Source organism: Hipposideros armiger, unplaced genomic scaffold, assembly GCF_001890085.2.
Source record: "Hipposideros armiger isolate ML-2016 unplaced genomic scaffold, ASM189008v1 scaffold_274, whole genome shotgun sequence".
Lineage (NCBI taxonomy): Eukaryota > Metazoa > Chordata > Mammalia > Chiroptera > Hipposideridae > Hipposideros > Hipposideros armiger.
Window position 1 is genome coordinate 10,128 of NW_017731624.1, and position 23,389 is coordinate 33,516.

The window sequence follows — 23,389 nt, forward strand, 5'->3', positions numbered from 1 at the left end:
GCCAGCGTGAGCGGCCAGCAGCCGCAGTGAGCGGCCGTCCGGAGGCCGGCGACTGATCTGCCTCGCCCGGGAGGAGCGCGATGATGGTGCCAGCTAGGGCCGGTGGGGCAACGTCCTCCACAACTAGACTGAAGAACAGAACGACGGCAACTTGTCTGTTCCCCTTCCCCCGGTTCCCCAGCACTGTTCCCATCCCCCCAATTCCCCAATTAAAAAAAAAAAAGAATATGAAACAATCTGAGAAGGGACCAGGCAATAGATAAAAGATAAATTGGGTATGAGGAAGCTATGGTACAGAAAGTAGAAGGATTAATGTTATCATCAGGAAAAGAATTAGGAGGTGAACCCAGAGGATGGGTGGGTTTAGGCTGGAGAAAAGAGAACGAATCACTATATAACAATCCTGTGGTTTGCAACCTCTCACATTATCTAGTAACCATTTTCTGAGCAGCTGCTAAATTTCAAGAACTGTGCTATTCATAGAGTTTAAATACACACTTGTGAATTTATGTTTCCCAGGCATTCTTTAAATCAACAACATTTATTGAACACTCACTAAGCTCTAGACCCTATTTTTGTTGAAATTAGTGAATTTCTATAGTTATCCTGACAGTTGAGACAGAAAACTTACCTTTCCCTGTTTTGCAGAGTAGGGGCAGAATTTTAGGACTTGGGGATTATTAAGCATCTCATTCTATTCTTTTCCTAGAGAGTTCTAGTGAGCATAAAGAACATATATTAACGATGTTTCAATATAAACAAACACCCATGTCATTCATCAACAAGTTTCCTCCATCTTTGAGTGTCTATTTCCCAGAATTATCCTAACCAAGACAGAGTCAATGTAGTCATAAAATTCTAGGAGAGAGGAAAGGAGTGGAAGATCACCTGACTTCCCCAATTTTACGGATGAAGAAACTGAGGTCAAGAGACCACCAATGACTTGCTTAAGGTCAAAGTGTTAATTACTGCCAGAGTTGCCTGAGAGAACCAAAAGAGAAGTCCCATAGCAAATAAATTTAATTTGCTTGTATTTGACTCTAAAGTACGTCGAGGTGTGATTGACAATATCCTGACTGTTTCCATTGTATTGCACACCTGCTCTTTTCCTTCCAAGGATGTTTCAGAAGCCTTAGATGTAGTGGCGGCTTGGAAAATATTTTAGGAGGAAAAGAAGTAAGGAAGAGGAGAAAAGGGAGGGAGGCAGGGGGAAAAAATGAACACTGGAATAACCAAAGACTAAATTCAAAGACTAACCAAATAACTAAATTCAAATCGTTGCTATAACCAGTTAACTTTTATCCCTGTTCTTTACAAAATGGGTGTGGTGATCGTAAATCTTGCTGAAAACTACTAATTCTGATGGTTATGACTCATCTGCCCACATAATTCCTCTTACTCATTTGGATGAAAATGTCCAACAAAAAGGGATAGATTACATAAGCAAACATAGACTACATTTTTTTTTAAATGAGGCTGTCTGCAGAAGTAGGTGTGTGTAATCAATCCTTCAGGCTGGCAAAGGAGACTTAACCAAGTATAGAAAAAAGTTAACTTCAAAGAAAAAAAAAGCTAGCCTATTGGGATGCACAATCAACACAAGATTTATTGATAAATTTACTTAAAGTTACTAAAAATGACTTAGAATACATTGTACTACCCAAGTCACTATTCTCTTAGTAACAATGGCTTTTTAACTCAGCTTGAATATAAGAAGCCCTAAGTCAAGTTCTTTTCTGCACTTGGGTCAAATTCTGACTGCCATTTAGATCATTCTAAGTATTAGGTCCAGACTTAAGGTGTAAGCTCAATAAGGAAGATTCTCCTCAGCAAGACCTAGTAAAAAATGGTTTTCCTCCCTGCTTTTAAAGTAACAAAATACATACATGCCTCATAAGTCCCTTGGAATCAGTCCCTTTCCTTTCCATCTTGCTGCATGCTTTTGTCACTTGAGTTATGTAGCTACTAAGTGCCAGCTTTCCTGCTAGGTCCTGATAGCTGTAAGAGGAGGAAGAAAGGGCTTCTAGTTGCAAAAACAGAGTTGGTTGGGCAAGGCAGATTTGCAAATGAAGGACTGGGGAAAGAGGAGTAGAAGCAGCACTGTTTACTCCTGATCTAGTGTCCACATAGCAGCTCCCAGGCTGTTTTTAGTGGATGCTGATTGTTGCTTTTATTGAGTGCTTTTTCTCCCCCCAAAGACCAATACATTTCATCCCTTTTGGGGACTATATTATGTGAAAGGAGCCATGCTTTTCTGCATGCAAACATTACAATCAGGATCAGCGCTGATTTTCCAGTTGTGCTAGACTAGGAGTCACCAATGTTTCTGGCCCTGCTCGCCTCTGCAGGGACATCTCCTCCACTGGTGTGTTTCTGTCTTTCAGCTCTCAATGGATACCTCTTTGGAAACTTCCCTGAGCCTGATATGTGTGTTGGGGAATCAGTGTCTTGGCACTTATTTGGGATGGGGAATGAGATAGACATCCATTCCATCTATTTTTATGGCAACACCTTCATCAGCCGAGGGCATCGGACGGATGTCATCAACCTGTTCCCAGCCACCTTCCTGACAACAGAAATGATAGCTGAGAATCCTGGGAAGTGGATGATAACCTGCCAAGTCAGTGATCACCTACAAGGTAAAAGTACAAAGACCAGTGAGAAGATGCTTAGAATGGAACAATTAAACCACACGGTTAATGGTGCTCCTTCAGTGACTGCTGTTAGATTCTCGTATGTGTTATATTTAATTTAACATTAAATATATAGAAAAATGTACAATGCTTATTTGGGAACAGATACTTATTGATCCCCTCCCTCTGAACCAGGTGAAATGTGATTGAAAGAAATGATAAGACCTTCAAGGAACCTACAATCTAGTAGTTAGACACAGTGAGACATTTATACAATGAATAACATTTGAAGCTAAATGATAAATGCTCTTTGGGTGCCATAGTCACTTCTATAGAGCAATCAGGAAGGCTTCCTGAGGAGTTGGCTTCTAATCTCAGCCTTGAAATATGGGTAGGAATTGAATAGGTGAGGAAAGGAAGAAAGGCTTTCCAGGCAGAGGAAGCAACATGAACTGGGAAAAACACATGTTTTATATGAGCAACCATAAATAGAATAATACATTTTTAGCATTGGAAAGGTAATCTGGACCAATTCCCCATCTAATTCTTGAATTTCCTTTGGAACAGCTCTTTTAGGTAATTGTAGCAGCCCATTTAATCTCTGGGTTGCTCTATTACAATGTTCCCCCCTACATAGAGACAAAATCTAATGATAGGTACAAAATCCTATGATAGGTGCACGATAAACATTTGTTGACTTAAACTTCTGTTGAATGACTTGGTCATGGTTCTTTGGGACCACATGGACTACTAAGTCTTACTGAGCTGGACCCTAAGCTCATGCCAGAAGGATGGTGAGAGAGACACCTAGAGAACAGTTAGGCCCCAGTGGGAGCAGCTTTGAATGGCAAAGCTAAGGAGTTGGGACTGTGTCTGGAAGGCAATAATGAGTCCTCCTAGATCATTAGGTACACTAGTGACGTAATCAGTGCAGTGACTTAGGAAGATAGATATGGTATCTGTGCAGAAAGGATTCAGTGGAGAGATGCTGGCCACCGGATGCTAGTTAAGATTGGAAACATTAGAGTTATGACACATAAAAGATCTGGCCTAAGATGGGAAAAACAAGAGTAGAAAAAGAAAATGTGTCAGTGTGATGGACACAGAAGAAATTATGTGATTAAACTTGGATACTGACTAACTACATACACACAGTCGCAAGCAGTACAGAGATGCCACCCTTTAGGGCTGCTTTGATAACACATTCTCATTCTGTCAACCTTAGGCAGCCAATTTCAGCATTAGTCAGCTGGCTTTTTCCAACTGAATTCAATTCAACAGATGTTGAATGAATCAGTTAATATGTACCAGATACTATACTGTTCAAGGAAGACAAAGATGAATAAGATACGTTTCTTGTTTTTCCCCCCAGCTTTATTGATGTATCATCGACAAACAAGAATTGTGTATACAGAGGGTGCCAACAAAATGGATACACATTTTAAGAAAGGAAAACACTGTATTAAAATTGTAATAATATATACCAATATCAAAAGATGAATACAAGTCATGTGTATCCATTTTGTTGGCACCCCCCAGTATTTAAGATGTACAATTGAATGTTTTGATGTATGTATACCTTGTGAACTGATCATCACACTCAAGCTAATAAACATAACTATCACCATACATAGTTACCTTTGTGTTTGTGTGTGTGTGTGTGTGTGTGTGTGTGTTGGGAATACTTGAGATCTCCAGGAATGCAAAGTTTCAGCTATGCCAGATGAATGAGCTCTGACGATCTAATACACAGCATGGTGACTACAATCAACGATACTGTAGTGTATGCTTGAAATTTCCTAAGCGGGTAGATCTTAAGTATTCTCACCACAAGATCCCTACTCTTAAAGGGTCTCACGCTGTTAAATCTGAGAAGAAACTATTTTAAACTAATATTATTAGCAGCCATTTGACACTAGTAAGATTGCTAAGCTTGTCTAGTAGTTGTGGACATAAACTAGTGTCTATAGGTTACTAAAATACAATCCTTCCTAAATTGTCCATGCTTTCAGAAAAAAATTATTGTAAAAAAATTAGAAAATACATATAATTCCATTTTTAAGTTGTTAACTTACTTTTATTATTTTTTAAAAATATATTTTTTTATTTTTTGAGTTACAGTTGGCATTCAATATTATTTTATATTAGTTTCAAGTGCACAGCATAGTGGTTAGACAGTTATATAATTTATTATTTAATTTTAAAAATAAATAATCCCATCTAGATATAATGATGTCACTTTTTGATGAATATCCCCCATCACTATTTTCTAGAACTTTATACTAAATGCATATGTTATTTGTAAAATAAAATACTGCCTTGTAGCTTACTTTTCCACTTATTAATATACCAGAAATATATTTACATCAGTGAATATAGAACTATCATCATTGTTAATCCTTCCAGTGTCCTCTATAAAGAGGCTACAATTTACTTAACCAACACAGTATTGCTTAACATTTATATTCCTGTTTTTTGGCATTATAAAAAATACTGATAAAATCAATTTACAGATAAGTTTATACTTTTTCTAACATTTCCTTAGCAAAATTCCTAGATTTGGAACTCCTGGGTCAAAGAGTTTCATTTTTTTTAAGCTATAGACATATATTTCTAAATTCCCTTTTAAAAAGTGTTACTCTTCACTGTCTGACTTATGTCACTTAACATAATACCTTCGAGGTCCAACCATGTGATATATACACAATGGAATATTACACAGCAGTAAAAGGAACAAAATCTTGCTATTTATCCTTTACTTGTAACTTTGTTTATAGTCCTATTGTCTGTACAAACGTTTTAAAAGTTCATGAAGTCAAATCTATCAGTTTTTTCTTGTATGATTTCTTTTGTGAGCATTTATACTTAGCTGATTCTTTTCTTCTGTTCTGCAGCTGGTATGTTGGGGCAATACAATGTTGGTAACTGCAAAAGTGATATTTCTCACCCCAAGATGAAAGGTCAACAGAGGCGCTACTTTATAGCAGCTGAAAAAATTCTTTGGGATTATGGTCCACAAGGCTATAACAAATTCAGTGGTCTCCCCCTAAATGCCTCTGGCAGGTAAGCCCTTTTTGCTGGTGTTTCTAAGCCTCTTATGAAAGAGGCATCTGTTAAGCTTTTCCCTAACTTTGGTGATCTCATTTGTATTCCAGACACTGCTCTTATGAGCACATAGAACATAGATGGCATAATGACACCATTTATGGAATTCTGAGCCCTGGATATACTGCTAAGAATTGGCAGACTATTTATTGCTTTGTGATTTGCTAGCTAAATCAAAACACTATATTCATTCATTCACTCACTCATTCACTCATCAAACATTTCTTGAGCACCTACTATTTGCAAACTGCAGTGCTAAGTGCCATAAGAAATACAGTAATACTTTGGTTTGCGAGCATAATTCGTTCAGGAAACAAACTACTCATATTGCAAGACATCGCTCATTTACCCAGTTAAAATGTATTAGAAATGTTTGCTCGTCTTGCAGAACACTCACAAAACAAGTTACTTGTAAATCAAGTTATTGTACTAAACTGACAGAGAAGAGAATAAGGTCTTTGCACATATGGAGAAGACAATTTTAAAGAGGGAATAAAACAGGACTCTTTTCAATCGAGATATATGCCCAAGGAAGCTTACTCTTTGTATAGTTCAAGGACAGCCTAATGTAAGTTATGCCCCCTTACCTAGAATCCCTTTCCCTCCCTGTACAGTAAAAGGTTATTTTCCTTCAAAATTTAATGTCATTTCTGAAGTGAGGCCTCCCTGACTCCTGAATCATAGTTAATCATTTTCTCTCTGGGATCCCATGGCGTATAGTATTTTTTCAATTGAATCAAACAATTCATTAAGTGGATGTGAACTTCTATGACGTATTGTAGAACCATATGCAATGATGTCTGTGAAAGCATTTAAAAATGTATGGTGTAATAATATTGAATGTCAGCTATAATTAAATATATGTATATAGTTATAGTTATATAGGTATATAGTTATATAGGTGTACAGTCATGGAATGTACAGTATAAGGAATATAGTCAATGTTATTAATTTTAACAGCTATGTACAGTGTCAGATGGATAGTAGACTTGTTGGGATTATCACTTTGTGAGGTGTGTAAATGTCTAATCGTTATGTTGCTTTGTACACCTGAAACTAATAATAAAAAAATACATTTTCACTTGAAAAAAAATGTATGGTGTGATGCCAAGAAGTATTGCTATTACCCTATAATCTCTTTTATGTTTGAGGGAATGTTTTAAAAATTCTCTTTGTGATCAGTAAGATGCCTTTTGTTTCTTTCATTGTCAAGTCTCTTAATTCATTCATTCTTCCACCAAACTGATGCACTTGAACCTTGCCTAAAGGATTTGTGGGAACCATATATAAAAAACTGTGTTATCAACATTCTCTATTTACGAGTATTTCTCCACAAATAGAATAATGAGAATTAGCCTTGAAAATTTTGTCTTAGAAGCCTTCCAGAATTCTGAAACACCTTATAAAATATGAAATTTAAGCTGTATTCAATTGATATTTAATGTAATATATGAAAGCACAGCATACTAACTGACATGAGAGATGCAAGGCAGTCTAAGTCAATATTCCCACCCTCTTTCTCCATACGGGTGGAGAAAGAACCCGTATGCACAGAAGAGAAATAACTTTGCAAGTTACAAGTAAGATTAAGATAAGTTGTTCAGGCAGTGAGTTCTCTGGGCGTGCAGAGAGAACTAAGCTAGCCAGAAACACTTCATGGAGGAAGCAGAGCCTAAGCAGGGTCTTGAAAAATGGTAGAATTTATACACACAAATAGCAAAGAGAGGAAATTTTAGATGTAGGTGTTAATGGAAAGCGCCTACCATGTAGGGGTGAGTGATTCGATCAGAATAACTGGAGTAGGGGATTTGCATAGGAAAATGGGCATTTGCATAGAGAGACAGGAAGAGAACAGGTGTGAAATAAACGATATCAATTGCAGAGGTCCTGTAATCCTCATTTGATTGGCAATTGGAAACAAAGATTTTGCAGCCAGCAATTGCGATGAAAATGACCATTTTTGGAGATTAATGTTGTAGTAGTGTGTATGCTGGGAAAAAACGAGTGAGCCAATGTGAGATAGAGGATGGAGAGTAAGGAGTTAGCATTTCATAAAATGGTTCCAACACAAGGTGATGAGAGCATGAACTGGGGTTGTGGCAGTGGGAAGAAAGGAAAGGAAAAGATGGCAAAAAGGTGCAGAAAAAGAAGGGTGCAATAAGAGGTTGCAAAGAAAGGATGAACAAGGTAAGGGGATAAGGCAGAAAAAGAAGACAAAAAGACAGCCTGGAGGACTGCAAGAGTGATGGCACCATTAATAGAAATAAGATAATGTAGAGTGAGTACTAGTCAGAATTTATAGTACCGTATTTCCCAACTTTTGACTTTTAGTGTTTCCTGCGTATAGCTTATATGACAACTCTCCATTAAGCAAACTGTTCGATTAACTAGATACCCCATTTCTTAATAAAGCCAGATATCACAGCTTACTATATGCAGAGACTATTCACATCGACATCAGCAAGAGAGAGAGGGCTGCATATTGTGCAAAGAAACCAGTTAGCTCTTTGTTACTTTATAGGACACCATTCTGGGCCACCACTACTGGTAAGTAAGGAGTTGACCTGTTGACCTTCTTCAGTTGCTGGACATCTGGGGAAGAAAATACAATGGCTAAGAGAGAAACGAGCTTGCGCATCATCCAGCTTCTGAAGACTTTTAAGGCTGGTTGACTATCCCTGGGAAGTTTGTTCAAGCTTGTGCTGTCTTTTCTGGGGAGATGGGTGGGTGAATGGGCCAAGATCATAACATGAAGCTCCGTAATTCACACATTTGGTGGATCTACAGGAATGTGTTCTCAGTCAAGTTCGTATTCTTTCCACAGTGACTCCGAGTTCTACTTCAAACAAGCGGACAACAGAATAGGAGGAAAATATTGGAAGGCTCAGTATGTGGAGTATGTTGATGCCACTTTTACTCAAAGAAAGAGACTCTCTGAGGCAGAAGCCCATCTTGGAATTCTTGGTAGAGTAAAACCATCTGTCATGTTTTGAATGGGATGACTGGGGTGTGTGTGGGGGTGTTTTAGCAGGTCATATACTCGTACATCTACATGAAATGGCTCCTCTTTTCTTGACCATATTCACGTCTCTGAGACTATTTGCATCCCCTTGTCCCTCCTCTTCTTGATATTTTTCAGGCCCAGTCATCAGGGCAGAGGTGGGCGATACCCTGTTAGTGACCTTTGCCAACAAAGCTGACAAAGTCTACAGTATTTTGCCCCATGGTGTGATCTATGACAAGGCCTCTGATGCAGCCCCAAACATAGATGGTAAGTCTTGGCCTAAGCTTACCAGAGGAAACAGGCTGAGTGTGCAAAGGGCTTAGAACTGGGCAGACTAGGTTCAAATCCTGGTCCCTTCACTTACCAGCCCAGTGAGCTTGGGTAATTATTTCAATTTTCTAAGTCTTATTCTGCTCACTTATCAAATATAGATAATGACTCTCATCTCACAGGGCTTTAGGGGAGGGATGGAGAGAATTCAGCACAGGTCTAGTCCATAGTAATTTCATAGGAAATATCAATTCTTTTTCTTTTCTCTCAGTTATGTAATAAATCTCAAAGTGAGCTGCTTTCACAGCCACCCCACTTCTTTAAGGTGAAAAGCTTTTTTGCTATAGGCTGCATGGGATTGTGTGGGTGAAGGCTGAGGGGAAAACCTGATTTCCAATGTTTTGTTGACATCAAAATGGCCTTTGTTCTGTATTTATTGACAAATATTTATTTTAAACCAGTATCATGTGCTTATCATCATCTATAGCCTCTCCATCACAAAGTAGGTTGCACAGGTTCTCTATACACAAGAAAGGCAGCTTCTGCCCAGTGGCTGTAGGAACTATCCTTCCATTCATGATACTGCACTTAGGAAACTCCTGATTTCCTTGGAAGCCTTCCTCATCACTGCAGCTGACATCATGGCTGTCCCGGCTACTTCTTCATGCCCCAGTGGGAGGCCAGGCCCATCCAGAGTAGGCTTTGTGGTGATGGTGAAGGGACAGAGGACAAAGGAATGGAAGGACAATTCTCCCTGCCCACGCCTATCCTCACCCTCTTCTGCTGCAACATCTCCTGAACCTGCACTCTCCTCCTTGGTCAAAATGCTCACAATGACTTTTCCTGTGTGTGCGGAAAGAAGACCAGTGACAGCCCAAATGTCTGTATTTTCTGCTGTTAAACTCAGCAAACTTATTGGACATATGTTTGCAAAGTTATGGACAAGATGCAGAGTCTCTGGCCTCAGTCTAGTAAGAGAGATTCAAAGTGTTCATTTGGCAATAAAATGTGAAGGTCAAGTGTGCAGTCTTTGGACTCAAACAGCCCTGCATGTGACTCCCAGATCTGCCATTTACCAGCTTAGTAATCTTGGGCATTCACTTCCTTCCTCTATCTTGTAGTTATTTGGGTTATTTCCTAGCTCAATCTTCAAGATTTTAAACTCTTAAAAGATAAGTTTCTTACTTAACTTTTTGGGGTATCTGCAGGGTCAAGTGTAATATATTCCACAGAGAAGGCACTCAATATTTTATGGGTTTACATTTAATCACTAAATGGGCAACAGTCACTCTTTTAACATGTTCTAAACCCAGTATTTGGGTAAGAAATAGTATCTATAAAGATACTGTTGTAATCTATGAAGTATACAACCCTTTGATATAAGCTTCTATCTCATGAAACAGCGGACTATGGCAGTGGCTTTGAGTAATTGTTTCATTTATCTCCTCAGGATTTCTGAAACCTGGGGCACATGTTAAGCCCGGTGAAACCTTCACATACAGCTGGACAGTGCCTGAAAGTGTAAGCCCAACAGTGGATGATCCGCCTTGTCTGACCTATCTTTACTTCTCAGCAGTTCAGCCAATCAAGGACACCAGCTCTGGCCTTGTAGGGCCTTTGCTAGTCTGTAAAAAGGGTGTTCTCAATGATGATGGGACACAGGTAGGTCATCAAGTTCTGCTCAGGGTTGTATGTAGGAGAAATCAGTAATGTGGCTGGAGATTAGATCATACTAAAGAATCAGTTACAATAGGAATTTCTCCTCCTTTCTCTTGAAATTGACATCTGTATAATGGGAATTTAATTTTTTTGTAATTTTAAGATCTGATTTCCAAAGTTACAGATGCCCACCCAGAAATGCAGGATTTCTGCTTCTTGTGGCTGGGATTTGGTGGGCACCTCACTGTACATTGCTTGGATTCTGGAATCTTCTGAGACCTACATGGAAAGCAAGTTGGGGTCCTTTCTTCTTGGACAAATTTCCTCAAACTTGGCCACCAATTAGAACCACTGGGGGACCTTTTAAACACCCTTTATTCAGGTGCTCCAGACCAATTAGATCAGAATCTCAGGGTGATTCCCAAGTGCAACCAGGGTTGAGAACCACTGTAACTCACCACTGTGGACTGGAAGTTAATCACTATGGCTGAAGGAAACAAGAAAGCATTCAGATAACTTCTGGCAAGTCCCACCTTAGAGGCTTGGATGGTTGCACTGATTAGTGTGGCAAAGTATAGCATTCTAAGCTATGTCTACATAATATTAAACACATTGATAAAATAAGGGAAATCCAGTCATTTAACCATTTGGAACTACTTCACCAATCAGAAATAGCAAAACTATTTAAATGGTATCTTTTATAATGTTTGGCATTGTATGGACCCTCTCTGGGCTCAAAGGAACTTTTAGATAGAGGACACAAAGGATCTTGGTTTACCACAGATTTTCATTTCCCTGCACCAAGGACCAATCCTAGAAATGTCTACTGGAGGTTCAGTGTGTCCCTGGCTCTCTGAATGACCCTCAGTAACACTTGTGCAATAAGACTGAATACCCACACTGTACCACAATAGTCATATACGACAAAGCAGAAGAATCATGCTCTTTATAAAGCAGAAGAAACTGAAGCTCAGAAACATTGAGTAATATCACAGGCACTACATCTAGTTAGTCGTGATAATCAGCAGTAGAACATGGAACTTTGAGCATCCCTCTTCGATCTTTTTCTAAAACACTACCCTGCTTCCTACTAGCTAAATACCTGAGCCAAGGAAATTGAGTGAGTGCTAGAAAAACTTTGTAAGGTGCTTATGATTTTTCCCCTGGTTTATCCATTCGATGGTAACTTTGAGGTTTGCTAGTAGCATCTTATGATCTGTGTGCATTGTTACCTGAACGAAATACCATTCATGGCCAGTCTACTTACACAGAACCATGAAGAAAATAATGGCATTAGAACCTAGGTCTGCCTGCTCCCATAGCCTATGAGCGTTTGTATTTTTGACCTTTTATGTCCCTTCAAGTTTTTCTATTTTATTTTTAAACATTTCAAACCTACACTGTTCCTTTCCATCATCTTAAACTACTGCCTTCTAAAACACCATGCAATAAAAGCAGTACGTGTATATAAGGTATAGTAGGAGTGTAAAGCAAGGAGTGTCCATGTCTTTGATGGGGTGTTAGGAAAACATCACAGAGGTGGGACAGCTAAGCTGGCCCTTGAGGCTGGATTTGGGTGGCAGACCATCCAAGTTGAGGGGCACATGTATGAAGGACAGAGGCCTGCTGAACAAAACAAGTTCAGGTTGCTGCAAGGAACTTGGCCTTGCTTTGATCAAAGTGCCAGGAGGGAAGAGCCAAGAGACGAGGCTGCACAGGCAGGTGGGGACCAATCACTGTGAGTTTACATCATATTGTCCAGTTGAAGAAGAAAAGCGATGTGATCAGCTAGCACTGCTGAGGATCCCTCTGGAGCAGGCAGCAGGATGAAGGGTGGATTTGAAGGGAGCATGTTAGAAGAGAAAGGAAGGTGTTAAGGGACAGAAAACGTAGTTACCATCCTGTTTCACCTTTGAATAAAAGCATATTTCAGCATTCAGGATGCTGTGTGGTCAGATATGCTCAACATAGATGGATTAGGAATATACACAGTGGGAAGTAATCCATAGTCCCCTCAATATCATTTTAAGTTAATATAATATAGTAAAGTCTTATAGGTTATCTGAATTCATTATTTCACTTACAAACATGTAATGGGTGCCTGCTTTTCTGGTCTTTTTGTTTTTTGGGGTTTTTTTGGAGCTGGGGATACAGAGGGAAACCCAAAATATTCCCACCCTCATAAAGCCTAATTGCAGTGAGAAAGCAATCAAAATTGTATGTTCATAAACAAAATACAAGTTCAGGTAGAGATAAGTGCTATGAAGAGTAAAGTAGGGCAAAGTGGGTGAGTTTGCAGGCCATGTAGAAGATGAGTGACTGTTTTAAACAGGGTGATGAGGAAACAGTCTCTAAGGAGGTGACATTTGTGCAGAGAACTGGATGGAGTAAGGAAGTGACCTAAGCAAGATGCGAGAGAACCTGCTAGGCAGTGGGAACAGCACATGAAAAGGCCCTAAGGTGAAATGAGGTTGGTGTGTTCATGGAAGAGCAGAAGGCCAGGGTGGCTGGAGTAAGCTAGGAGGTGAGTACAAAGCTATGAAATCAGGGAGAGAGAGAGGGACAGTCTGACTCCAGGCCATGGAGGCCATGGTAAAGAGAGGATGACAATGAGGTCCAGCGTGACAACAGTAGTACCACAGAGTGGAAAGCCTCTCAGCAGGGACTTATTTCCCCTGAGGAAATCACATGCAGAGGGAGAAGGACACAATGGGATGAATTTTTTAGGGGTGGAATGAATTTACCAGAATCATGCTCAGAATCCTGATTTACAAAATGGCCCAGTAAATCTAAGACTCATGATGATCCTGATTTACTTTGTGTTAACTTTGAAAGTGAAGCAGAGCCAATAATTCCTCCGAGCTGTACTTTTTATATTCATTTTTTCTTCTCTATAGAAAGGCATAGACAAGGAATTTTATCTACTATTCACAGTCTTCGATGAGAACCTGAGCGTGTATCTTGATGAAAATATCCAGAAGTTTACCTGGCGTCCCTTCAGTGTTGACAAAGAGGACAAAGAGTTTGTGAAGTCCAACCAGATGCATGGTATGAAAAATGACTCCCTCCTGTAAAGAAAAGGTGTAATTGCATTTGAAGTGAAAGTGTTGGCAATGCTTTAACTATCTTAATTTTGGTTTCTTGGGTAGTTCTTTGTCACGAGTAAATTATTTCGTGGCTTCAGCCTCACAAGGTATAGTGAAACTTCCCAACCTCCCAGAGATGTTGTGACCCTTAATTAATACTTCTAAAACACTTTAGATGAAGCAACACATAATTTGGACTAGCAAAGATCAAAGTATACCCTAAATGGATAAAAAATACTGACAAAATGCCCTCCCTTGAGTTCGCAATCACATCATTATGTCTGATAACCCCGGTGATAACGGGAGGTAATCATTATACAGCAAAGTATCTATTATCAAGTTGTATGAGTGTCTGTGTAAAGTGTTAATTTGTAAAATACTAGCCATTCCTATCCCAGATCTTCATGTAGGAGGAATTGCTTAATCCTCTTTCTCCATCTCTCTCTCCATCAGTTGTTATAATAGCACACCACCTTGTAATTGGTCTAACACAGGATTCTCATTAGTCTTGGGCACATAACCCCTAGGGGTGAAATCATGAGAAAGAGTCCAAACTCAAATGCCTGCAATAGCATGCCATAAAAAAAAAATTGCCTAAAGAAAGCACTGTAAGATAACAGGTGCTAAACCGCTGGTTTTTAGAACCAAGCATAACATCTATTTATTGCCTATAAAACATTATGGAAAAATAACAAAACAGCTCCAAATCTCCCTCTCCTACAAGGAGTTTCAAAAATATACAAGGTTCCAAGTGACCCATAACAGCCAGCTCCTATGGTCCCAGATGCTTCGTTCCAATAGTCCCCTCTTGGGCCGGTGGAAAGCACAGAGTAAGGCATTTTCATTATCATCATCTACAAAAAGGTTTGTTATAACTGAATATAAAATTTGTTTCAACTGAATACAAAATTTGTTTCCAACCTTCTTACTAGTCAATAAAAAGGGGAAACTAAACTAGAAATGAGGAAACAGCAATTCCTTAGTGGAGAAGCTAATGGCAAAAGAAATGTATCACGAGAGGCCAATATATAGAAAACACTGAACAGCCTAATGGACCATGTTGAATCCAGCCCCATCCTGGTTTGGCAGTGTGGAATATGTTTTCATATGTTGGACATACAGAATATGTCATTGTGAAAGCAAAATTCAAGGGAAATAATGTATTTTAATTATATTTCACATGAATTATAAATTAAATTCTATCCCCAGTCTTCTTGCATGGAGTGGGAAGAAGAAAGATGGGAACAATACCAATGAGAAAGTGCCTCACGTGGTATACAATGCTCTGTATTACACCTATTACATAATCTCTGGTCAAAGGTGTTTGTTGAATGAATGACCGCATGAGTGTTCCAGAAAGAGGGGCTTTCAACTAGAGTTCCAAGGCAAGAGATGATTCTCTACCAGCCACCCAAAGACTAAATTATTAGCACTCCAACTTACAATGCTATCTCTTTAATATTCAGTGGACAAGATTTAGATAATTTCTTTGTAAAAGCATTATCAAAGATTTTTTTCAGAAAATGTGATGTTCTTCTCAGGAGCCCCAGGGTTTCTTGGACGGTCTACTAATAATCCCAGATATTTGAGCACAATTACCAAGCACCACTGGTCTGCAGACACAGAAATAATAAAAAAGTAATTTTATTTGACAAGGGATTATAACAGAAGATAATTCATGATAGCTGTTCTTTCCTACTATGGACATTAGTAAGGAGGTGGCAGGGATAGAATCTTTCTCTCTCTGAGGGACGTCAAGCATAATATGATATCATTATGGGCAGTGACCCCTCAGACAGTGCTGTTCGGTCATGGCATTCATTCCCCCACAAAGTGGGAATGTGGTTTCTCAATTCTTCTCAAGGCACTGCTCCAGGTAGCCACTATCAATGGACTGAGGTTGATGTAAGAGATAAAAACAATTTGCATTTCTGGAGATACAGAGGGTCTTCATATGTAAGTAATCATTATTCCAAGTCCCTTCAGTTATTTTACTGAGGTAGGAAAATAAAAATAATAAGGGAAAATTATTTATGCAAAGACTACCCTCATAAACTTAGCATCCCTCCCCCCCCCAAAGTAAAAGTCCCTTTCTACTGACTGGTTATGTAAATACAGTGTCAATCAATTGCAAATCTTTCAAACAATTCAGGATTCATGAAATCAATAAAGGGATGTCTAGTAACTTCTAGAATTAAATGTAAGCCATTGATAAATGAGGATCTGACAAAATTAAATGAATTAATAACCATGGAAGAGGCACTTAACAAGAGAGATGACAGGACAAGAACCTCAAAAGAAAATGATTTTCATTTCAAGAGTTTTAGAGAAGACTTTGGGGAAATAGAAGTAGTTCATATTTTTACAAGGATGATCCTCTTTACAATGTGCAAAACTAAATTTGAAGTAAAGGATATCATATTACACCGTCAAACAATTTTGTCAGAAAACATTTTGCCAGAAAACAATTTGATTGTTCCTTATTGATTCTTAGAATTCATACCCTTGTGTTTACATTGTTAAATATAACATTTTCACAATTTTAGTATATTTTCATTATTCCTTATTAATTTTAGTCTCCATTTTAAATTGATTCACCATGTGACTTTTCCCCAGCATTGTTTTTTCTCTGATAATAAGGATCTTTCGTGACTAGTTTGAACTTGAACATCCCTATCCCATATACACCGATAATCTTTCACTAAGATGATGTGTTTTCAGTATGTCTACAAAATTATAATAGGCTCTGACTATGTCTTTCTTTCCGCTTAGCTATTAATGGCTATATGTATGGCAACCAGCCAGGCCTAAACATGTGTAAAAAGGATAGAGTTTCCTGGCACATGATTGGAATGGGCACTGACACGGACATGCATGGAGTTTATTTTCAAGGCAACACCATCCACCTACGAGGCACTCACCGCGACACCCTGGCCCTGTTTCCCCATACCTCCACAACGGCATTCATGCAGCCAGACCATGCAGGTAAACTTGGCAGGACCATCTCAGGGGACCAAATGACTATCTTCAGGCATATACTCTTAGGGTCCCCCCCCCCAAAGATATTGGTCAAATTTGGGCACTTCAGGGCATGTAGAAAGAGATACAGTCTTGATTGGAATCAGAGATTCCTATTTTATTCCAAACACATAGCATAAAGGACAAAGGAGAAGCATCTAAAATAAGATCCACCAAGCAGAAGTGGGAATCCTCTAAATGACCTTGCTGCACAAATCTGCTGAGAATGATCTTGATTCATATCCATGAACAATTCAGGCCCAAGAAAGAAGATATTTTTGTTCTCTTTAAGCACCAACATCATTTTAGTTGCTGCCCTGAAGCACCTTACTGGGTGTGGACAGCCCAGTGGATGATTCTAGGTTATGAAGTGACCCAGTCTGCCCTCTCTAGAGATTGATAGTACCCTCTTGATGAGTTATGTGGGGGCTCCTCTATTTTCATTCCGTTGGGCACCCTTGGTTTCCCTAGAGGACAAGCTGCATTGGGTCTAAAGTCATGGAAGGCCCAACTGAAGTGCCAGTACCTGTTTCTTCTCTTAGAGATTCCCAAGCTAATTGGATACTTGGGGCATTTTTATAAAATATATACAGCAACACATGGCAGTGAATGTTAACTGTTGCATGAAAAATAAGGATAGCAAGTACTATGAGCTTTCAACATATTTCTCCAACCCACCTTGTTCATTAGTCTTAAAAAGAAACCAATAGCGATCCAAGATGAGTACTTGCCAACTCTGCCTCTGTTATGATTCATTGTTTATTTCTTTACTTCACACTGGATGCCACCAGTGCCACTGGCTAAGAACTTGAGGTTTGGGCTTCAAAACTTTTCCCCAAGAACTGCCTGAGTCTAGGAGCTCCATCATCTTGGCTTTGTAAACTTCTGGTATTCAACATTTTTATATCAATATAATTGTTAGATTATGAATCACCCAAACCAAGAGATTCCTTGGGCACAATGATTGTTTTAAAATACACTCTTCAAAACCAAAAAAAAAAAAAAAAAAAGGGAGGGGAGGGAAATGGTCAAATCGTTTTAATCCATAGAAACAGGCATTCAAAACTAGAGCTGGCTGCAATGATTTTAGACTTGGCTACTTATTCCAGCGCCTTGAGTATTACAGTGCCCTATTGGTTTCTAAAGAGCTTCATGACAATGTTTTCCAGCTTATGTTTGGAGGCAAGTATAAACCTGTGGCTGCCTAAAAGTTTGGTCATTTCACCAATTCCTCTCTCACATCTATGAGCCAAAAACAGTGCCCCAAATGTGGGTAGAAAAGATTATAGCCTGCAACTCAAACATTTTCTTTTTAAACCACTATGTTGAGGTATGATTGATATACAAAGAGCTGTATGTATTTAATATATACAAATTAACGAGTCTGGAGATAAGTATACATCCCTGAAACCATCACCACAAACAAGGCCTTAAACACCTCTTTGTTCTGAGAGAAGATAATTTGCTGACTATTGAAGAACATGATGAACACATAAATAACGGGCTGCCTGGGAAACAACGTGTGCAGGAGCTCTTGCCAAGTCTGCCCTCAGGGGTGTTTTTCTTGTGGTTTCAGAGACCCTTCCTCATGAAGGTCCTCACCATGCCTGTGGTTGCTAGGCTACCCACTGAACCAATGGTTTTTGCTCATCCTGAAGGGGTAATTTGGCAATATTTAGACATGTGCAGCATGACAAAAGCTATCTGTGTGCATTGTGGATAGTTCACGAGAGCTGCACTAATTACTCACCCCTAAGAACAGAGTCTGTTAGAGGAAGGGAAGATTTATCCCATCATCTTGGAATTATCCAATTTTCAGATGATTCTAATTGGATCCCAATAATTGAAAATATCCAATAATTTCACTGAGAACTAATATCTTCCAATAATTTTGTTTTATATGATTTTATAGTAAATTCAGTGAAGGTATATCTACCTGATGCCAATGCATCTAGAAAATTCAGTTTAAAAATTACATAATTCTCAGTCAGGCATGAATGTTGGTATTATATAGAAAAGCCTAGTTGCCTTTTTTGCCTTTCATCTGGCATAAAGTAGATCTACCATTGATAATAAGAATCTCCTTTGCTCAAGGGTATAATGAAGTAATACATTTGGCTTTAATAATAATAACTTAAATGTGTCTTGCGCTTTATAGTTTATGAAATCCTTTAGGGCAAAATACATGACTTCAGAAATGTGTCCTAATTTGAACTTTGTCTAGGATGGTAATCTGACAGATAATTAGTTCTTTTTAAACTGGGCTGGGCTAAGATAATTATACCTATCCGTGAGTTTCCATGAATGACTATCTTCTAATAGGTGTGCACACAACAGGGAAGATGCAGAGAAATTACTTCTTGGAAACAACTGTGCAAGTTTAATTTTTCCACTACACATAAATTTCAAATAGCATTTTATCCCATAAGTAAATATATTCAACATAAGTTATTCCCTTTGGGGTCTGATTTAAAATAGTATATAAAATTGATGTTTTAAAAATCCACCTTATCGGTTATTTATTTTGGAGTGAAATATGTAAATTTGCTACCAAACCAAAACCAAAAGAAAAAAGAAAAAAAATTGCCAAGCCATTTCTCTTTCAGGTATTTTCAGGGTGTTTTGTTCCACCATGCACCACTTCATGAGAGGCATGAATCAGATATATGAGGTCAACAGCTGTGGCAACCAGGACCCTTCAGAGCAGCCCTACGGGATGATAAGAACCTTTTACATCGCCGCTGAAGAGGTAGAATGGGATTATGCCCCTAACAAAAACTGGGAGTTCGAAAAGCAGCACTTGGACGCAGAAGGGGAAAGGTACCATGGGTGAAGCCAAGGCTCTTGGGTGGGATTGCACATGCGCTGTAGACGTTTATCAAATGTGGAAACCTAAGAATGCCCCGGTTTTGCCTGCACAGTTCTGGCAGAGACTTTTATTATGAGCACAAAATATTAGGGGAGCTGCCCATCTCCATCCTGGGAAAGGGGTCTAAAGTTACTTGGAGGACACTCGCGGCAGGCTCAGTACATCTCCGCCAGTGGTGTGGCTGTTTCCAAGTGTGGCTGTGGACCAGTGAATGTGCCTTTGAATGAGTGTCTAGAATGAAAGGATTTAAGGAAAGTGGCAGATTCCACAGGGATGCTGGGACTGGGAAAACAAAAGGGTGCAGGGTGGCAGAGATGGTATATAGATCTGGTGAGAGGATGGACAGCTGTAGATTAAGGACCACGGGGAAGGGGAACTGAGGATAGGCCATTGACCCAGCGCTTCTCCGGGTCGGGGAACAATCAGCAGGGTGTAGGAGGCATTGCCTTGGTAGGGATTCCAATAAGAGGGGATAGGAGGAACAGGTCTCTCTACTAGGTCCTGTACCCAGAAAGTCCGCAAGGTTGACCCTTCCATGAAAACGCTGTCAGCCAGGGAGGGCTTAGCAGCCAAATCAATGAGGCTGAAGCCCTGCACAGGCTTGTGAGCACTGGTCCTCCAGCAGCCCTAAGCCCTCCGGGATGCACTGGGGTAGAGTCGGGCAAGGTATAGAGCCATCTGTCAGGCTCAGACCTACAGACATCCTCCCCCCAAAGTTCATAACCCCCACTTCACAACTATCTTGTTTGGATATCACTGTCCCCACATACAGACTCAGAGACTTGGGTGCAGAGAGTCAAATTTGTCTGACTGGTAGCTGGCAGAACTGGACTCGAACACAGACTTTTTGAAGGACAAATCCATGTTCGCTCCACCCGCCATGTTGACTTTCGTGCCCCTGTCCCTCTTTGTTCTTTATTATCACCCTCCCTTCCCCTTTTCCCTCCTCACCCTTCGTACTAATCCTCTGTGGCTATGCCACACACAAACTCCTCTACACGTGACTGTTGTTCATCTTAACATGTTTGTTTCTCTTCTTACTTGGCCTCTGTTTTGAGGGTTCAGACTCCTGGAAAATAGAGTATAACAGTGCCACCTTGTGGATAAATAAAAAAATAAAATACCCCTTCATTTTAAAAAGATTTGCCTCAAGGACTAGATGACCTACAATTCATTCAATTATTCGCCAAACATTTGTTAAACCAAATACCCTCCTCCTGCAAAACCAGTGCTGCCAATACAAGCTAAGGACTCATGCTGGTGCAGTAGACTATGAAATGAACACTCATTTGGCCTTTTCTATAATGATGATCCATTAAAATGCTCCCATGACTAAAGAAATAATTGTATAATAATTTTGTCATGTGTACATTCTTGGCCCATGAGTAAGAAACCTAGTCTTCATTCTTTTCTTGGAACTCAGTGTAATTTCTGTTTTAAGGCCTCCCTCTCTTTGAGCTGGCAGGAAGCTGTAGTTACAGTCTTCTGGGATTGCCTCCCAAGTGACATAGAGAAATAGAAGGAGCAGAATGTGCTTGTACCCTGCACCAGTCACTCTGAATATTGACCATAAATAAATAAAAGCAAAGTGAACTGAGAGCATATTCAGATATTCAAAGTACAACAGATATGTAGATAAGAACACAGTACAGATTTGAAACAACAAGTCCTCCGAGTGGCACATCTGTGGCACCCCTGTAGGTCGGAGCCCAGGGACGAGTGCCCCTTCTGTACCTCATTTGCTATGTTTCTGCCCTTTGGCCCAAGGCCAGAGCATGGGACACATCTGGTTTTCAAACCACTTCTCAGTACAGGTTAACCCTGAGATATTTATTGTCCTGGTCAGCACACCTGGGATCTGGAAGTCTTTCACTGGGACTTCCTAAGAAAACACCAAAAAGGCCTCAGGATTCCAAAAGGCAACAAATGAGACCATCAGTAGTACAGGGTTTGTGCAGTGGGAGGGAATTTGAAAACAGAGATTAAGTTGCTATAGAGAAATAAAGTTATATTCCTCTTGTGGACTTATATGCAGGTAATGTAACTAACCTGGGATTTGAGGTAATAACCACCATCTACTGAGCACCCACCATAATCCAGCCATTCTGCTAGGGCTTGGACAAACTCTTTATCTGGTATGACCTTCACAACACACTTGACCCATTTAATCAGCTTTGGCCCAAAATTGCACATGAAATCCTAGAGAGGTGATGACAGAGCAGGCCCTTACGTGGTGCCTAATCTGTATCTGATACAGTGCTTTGCAGATCTTATCTCATATAATCCTCACACCAATCTTGGGAGCTAGATGCATTATTATCACCCCATTTGCAGAAAAGGAAAGTTGAGAAACAGCAGAGCATGGCTCCAGAGTCTTTGCTTGTCACCACCACAAGTGTTATTGGGACTCCTGGAAAATAAAAGTAGAAGAAAAATTCTCTTCCCTTGGAAAGCATAAAGTAGGGTAGAAGGTATATATGCATTTGTTAAATGCCTACTGTGTGCTAGGCGTTGTGCACAGTGCTGGTGGAACAGTTCTGAGAGGCGCAAACACAGACCTCCTGGTCCATGGGAAGATCTTAGAGCAAGCATATTGAGTGAGGCAATCACTATGAGAGGGAGTGCAGGGTGCAGCGGGAACTCACAGCAGGAACACACAGCCCCACCTGAGGAAAGATGGGGAGAGGGGAGCAGTCAGGGAAAGCTTCCAGGAGAAAGGAGTCTTGGACCTGGAACATGAAGAGTGGACAAGTTGAACAGGTAGGAAGCGTGTTCTTGGCACAGGGGGCAGCATGTGGAAGGTCTGGGGGTGGAGAGGGCGCATGGAAGGTGCATGGTGTTCAAAAGGGTGGATGTTTAGAATGACCTGAGCATAGAATATGTGGGGACCAGAGATGGGAAGTGAGGCTTGGGAAACTAGCCAAGGCAGATTGTGAAGACGCAGTGTGAAAGCCCCTTTTAGGAGTTTGGTAGTGGGAAACCATGAAAAGGCTTTCCACAAGGACAAAGTTGATTGACTTTATAGTTTAGAATCACTCTGCCTGCAGTGTAGAGAATAGAAAAGTGTAGGTGGCAGGGAGAACAATTCCAGTTAATGCAGGTAAGTGGTGGAGGTAGCTTAGACTGGAGTGTGGGCAGTTTAACAGTGGGAGATGGAAGGAAGTGAGGCTTACTATATTTTGGAGGTAAAACTGATAGATTTTTTTCTATTTTTTGTGATGGTCTATCTTGGTGATAGATTAAATATACAGTCAGTCTTCACTTTTGGTGGATCCCATATTTGTGGATCCGCCTATTTACTAAAATTTATTTGTGACCCCCATATCAGTTCTTGTGGTGCTTTTATGATCATAGATATTAAGCAGCAAAAATTTTGTGTCACCTGATGTGCATGTTCCCAGCTGAGGTCAAATAAGGCATTGCTCTGCCTTCTCGTTTCAGATCTCATACTACAAACAAATGTGATTTTTGTGGTTTATTTAGTGCCGCCTTTTTTTTTTGCATTTTAATGCTTTTTGTTGGTGATTTAGCTGTTTTAAAATATGCTCCGCCTCCCCCCCCCACCTCCCGCCCCCAGCATAGTGCGGAAGTGCTGTCTAGTGTTTGAATGCTCAAGGTTTGGCAGAGGAAATACATGTGTTAGATAAGCTTCATTCAGGCATGAGTTATAGGTCTTTTGGCTGTGGATTCAATGTTAACATATATTAAACAAGATGTCTTTACACAGAAACACACAAGGTTATAT

General features: G+C 39.8%; 1 protein-coding gene across 1 annotated transcript in view; it reads left to right on the forward strand.

Moving 5' to 3' along the window:
* The window catches only part of HEPHL1 (hephaestin like 1), a gene marked incomplete at its 5' end in the record, with an annotated part of 47,540 nt that overhangs the window by 5,831 nt on the left and 18,320 nt on the right, over window positions 1-23,389 (forward strand). The window contains 8 exons of the mRNA XM_019657124.1: window positions 2,385-2,639; window positions 5,528-5,696; window positions 8,563-8,702; window positions 8,878-9,009; window positions 10,463-10,674; window positions 13,569-13,719; window positions 16,530-16,742; window positions 19,382-19,595. Coding sequence (XP_019512669.1) covers window positions 2,385-2,639; window positions 5,528-5,696; window positions 8,563-8,702; window positions 8,878-9,009; window positions 10,463-10,674; window positions 13,569-13,719; window positions 16,530-16,742; window positions 19,382-19,595 — 1,486 coding nt within the window. The remainder of the gene's footprint in view (window positions 1-2,384; window positions 2,640-5,527; window positions 5,697-8,562; window positions 8,703-8,877; window positions 9,010-10,462; window positions 10,675-13,568; window positions 13,720-16,529; window positions 16,743-19,381; window positions 19,596-23,389) is intronic.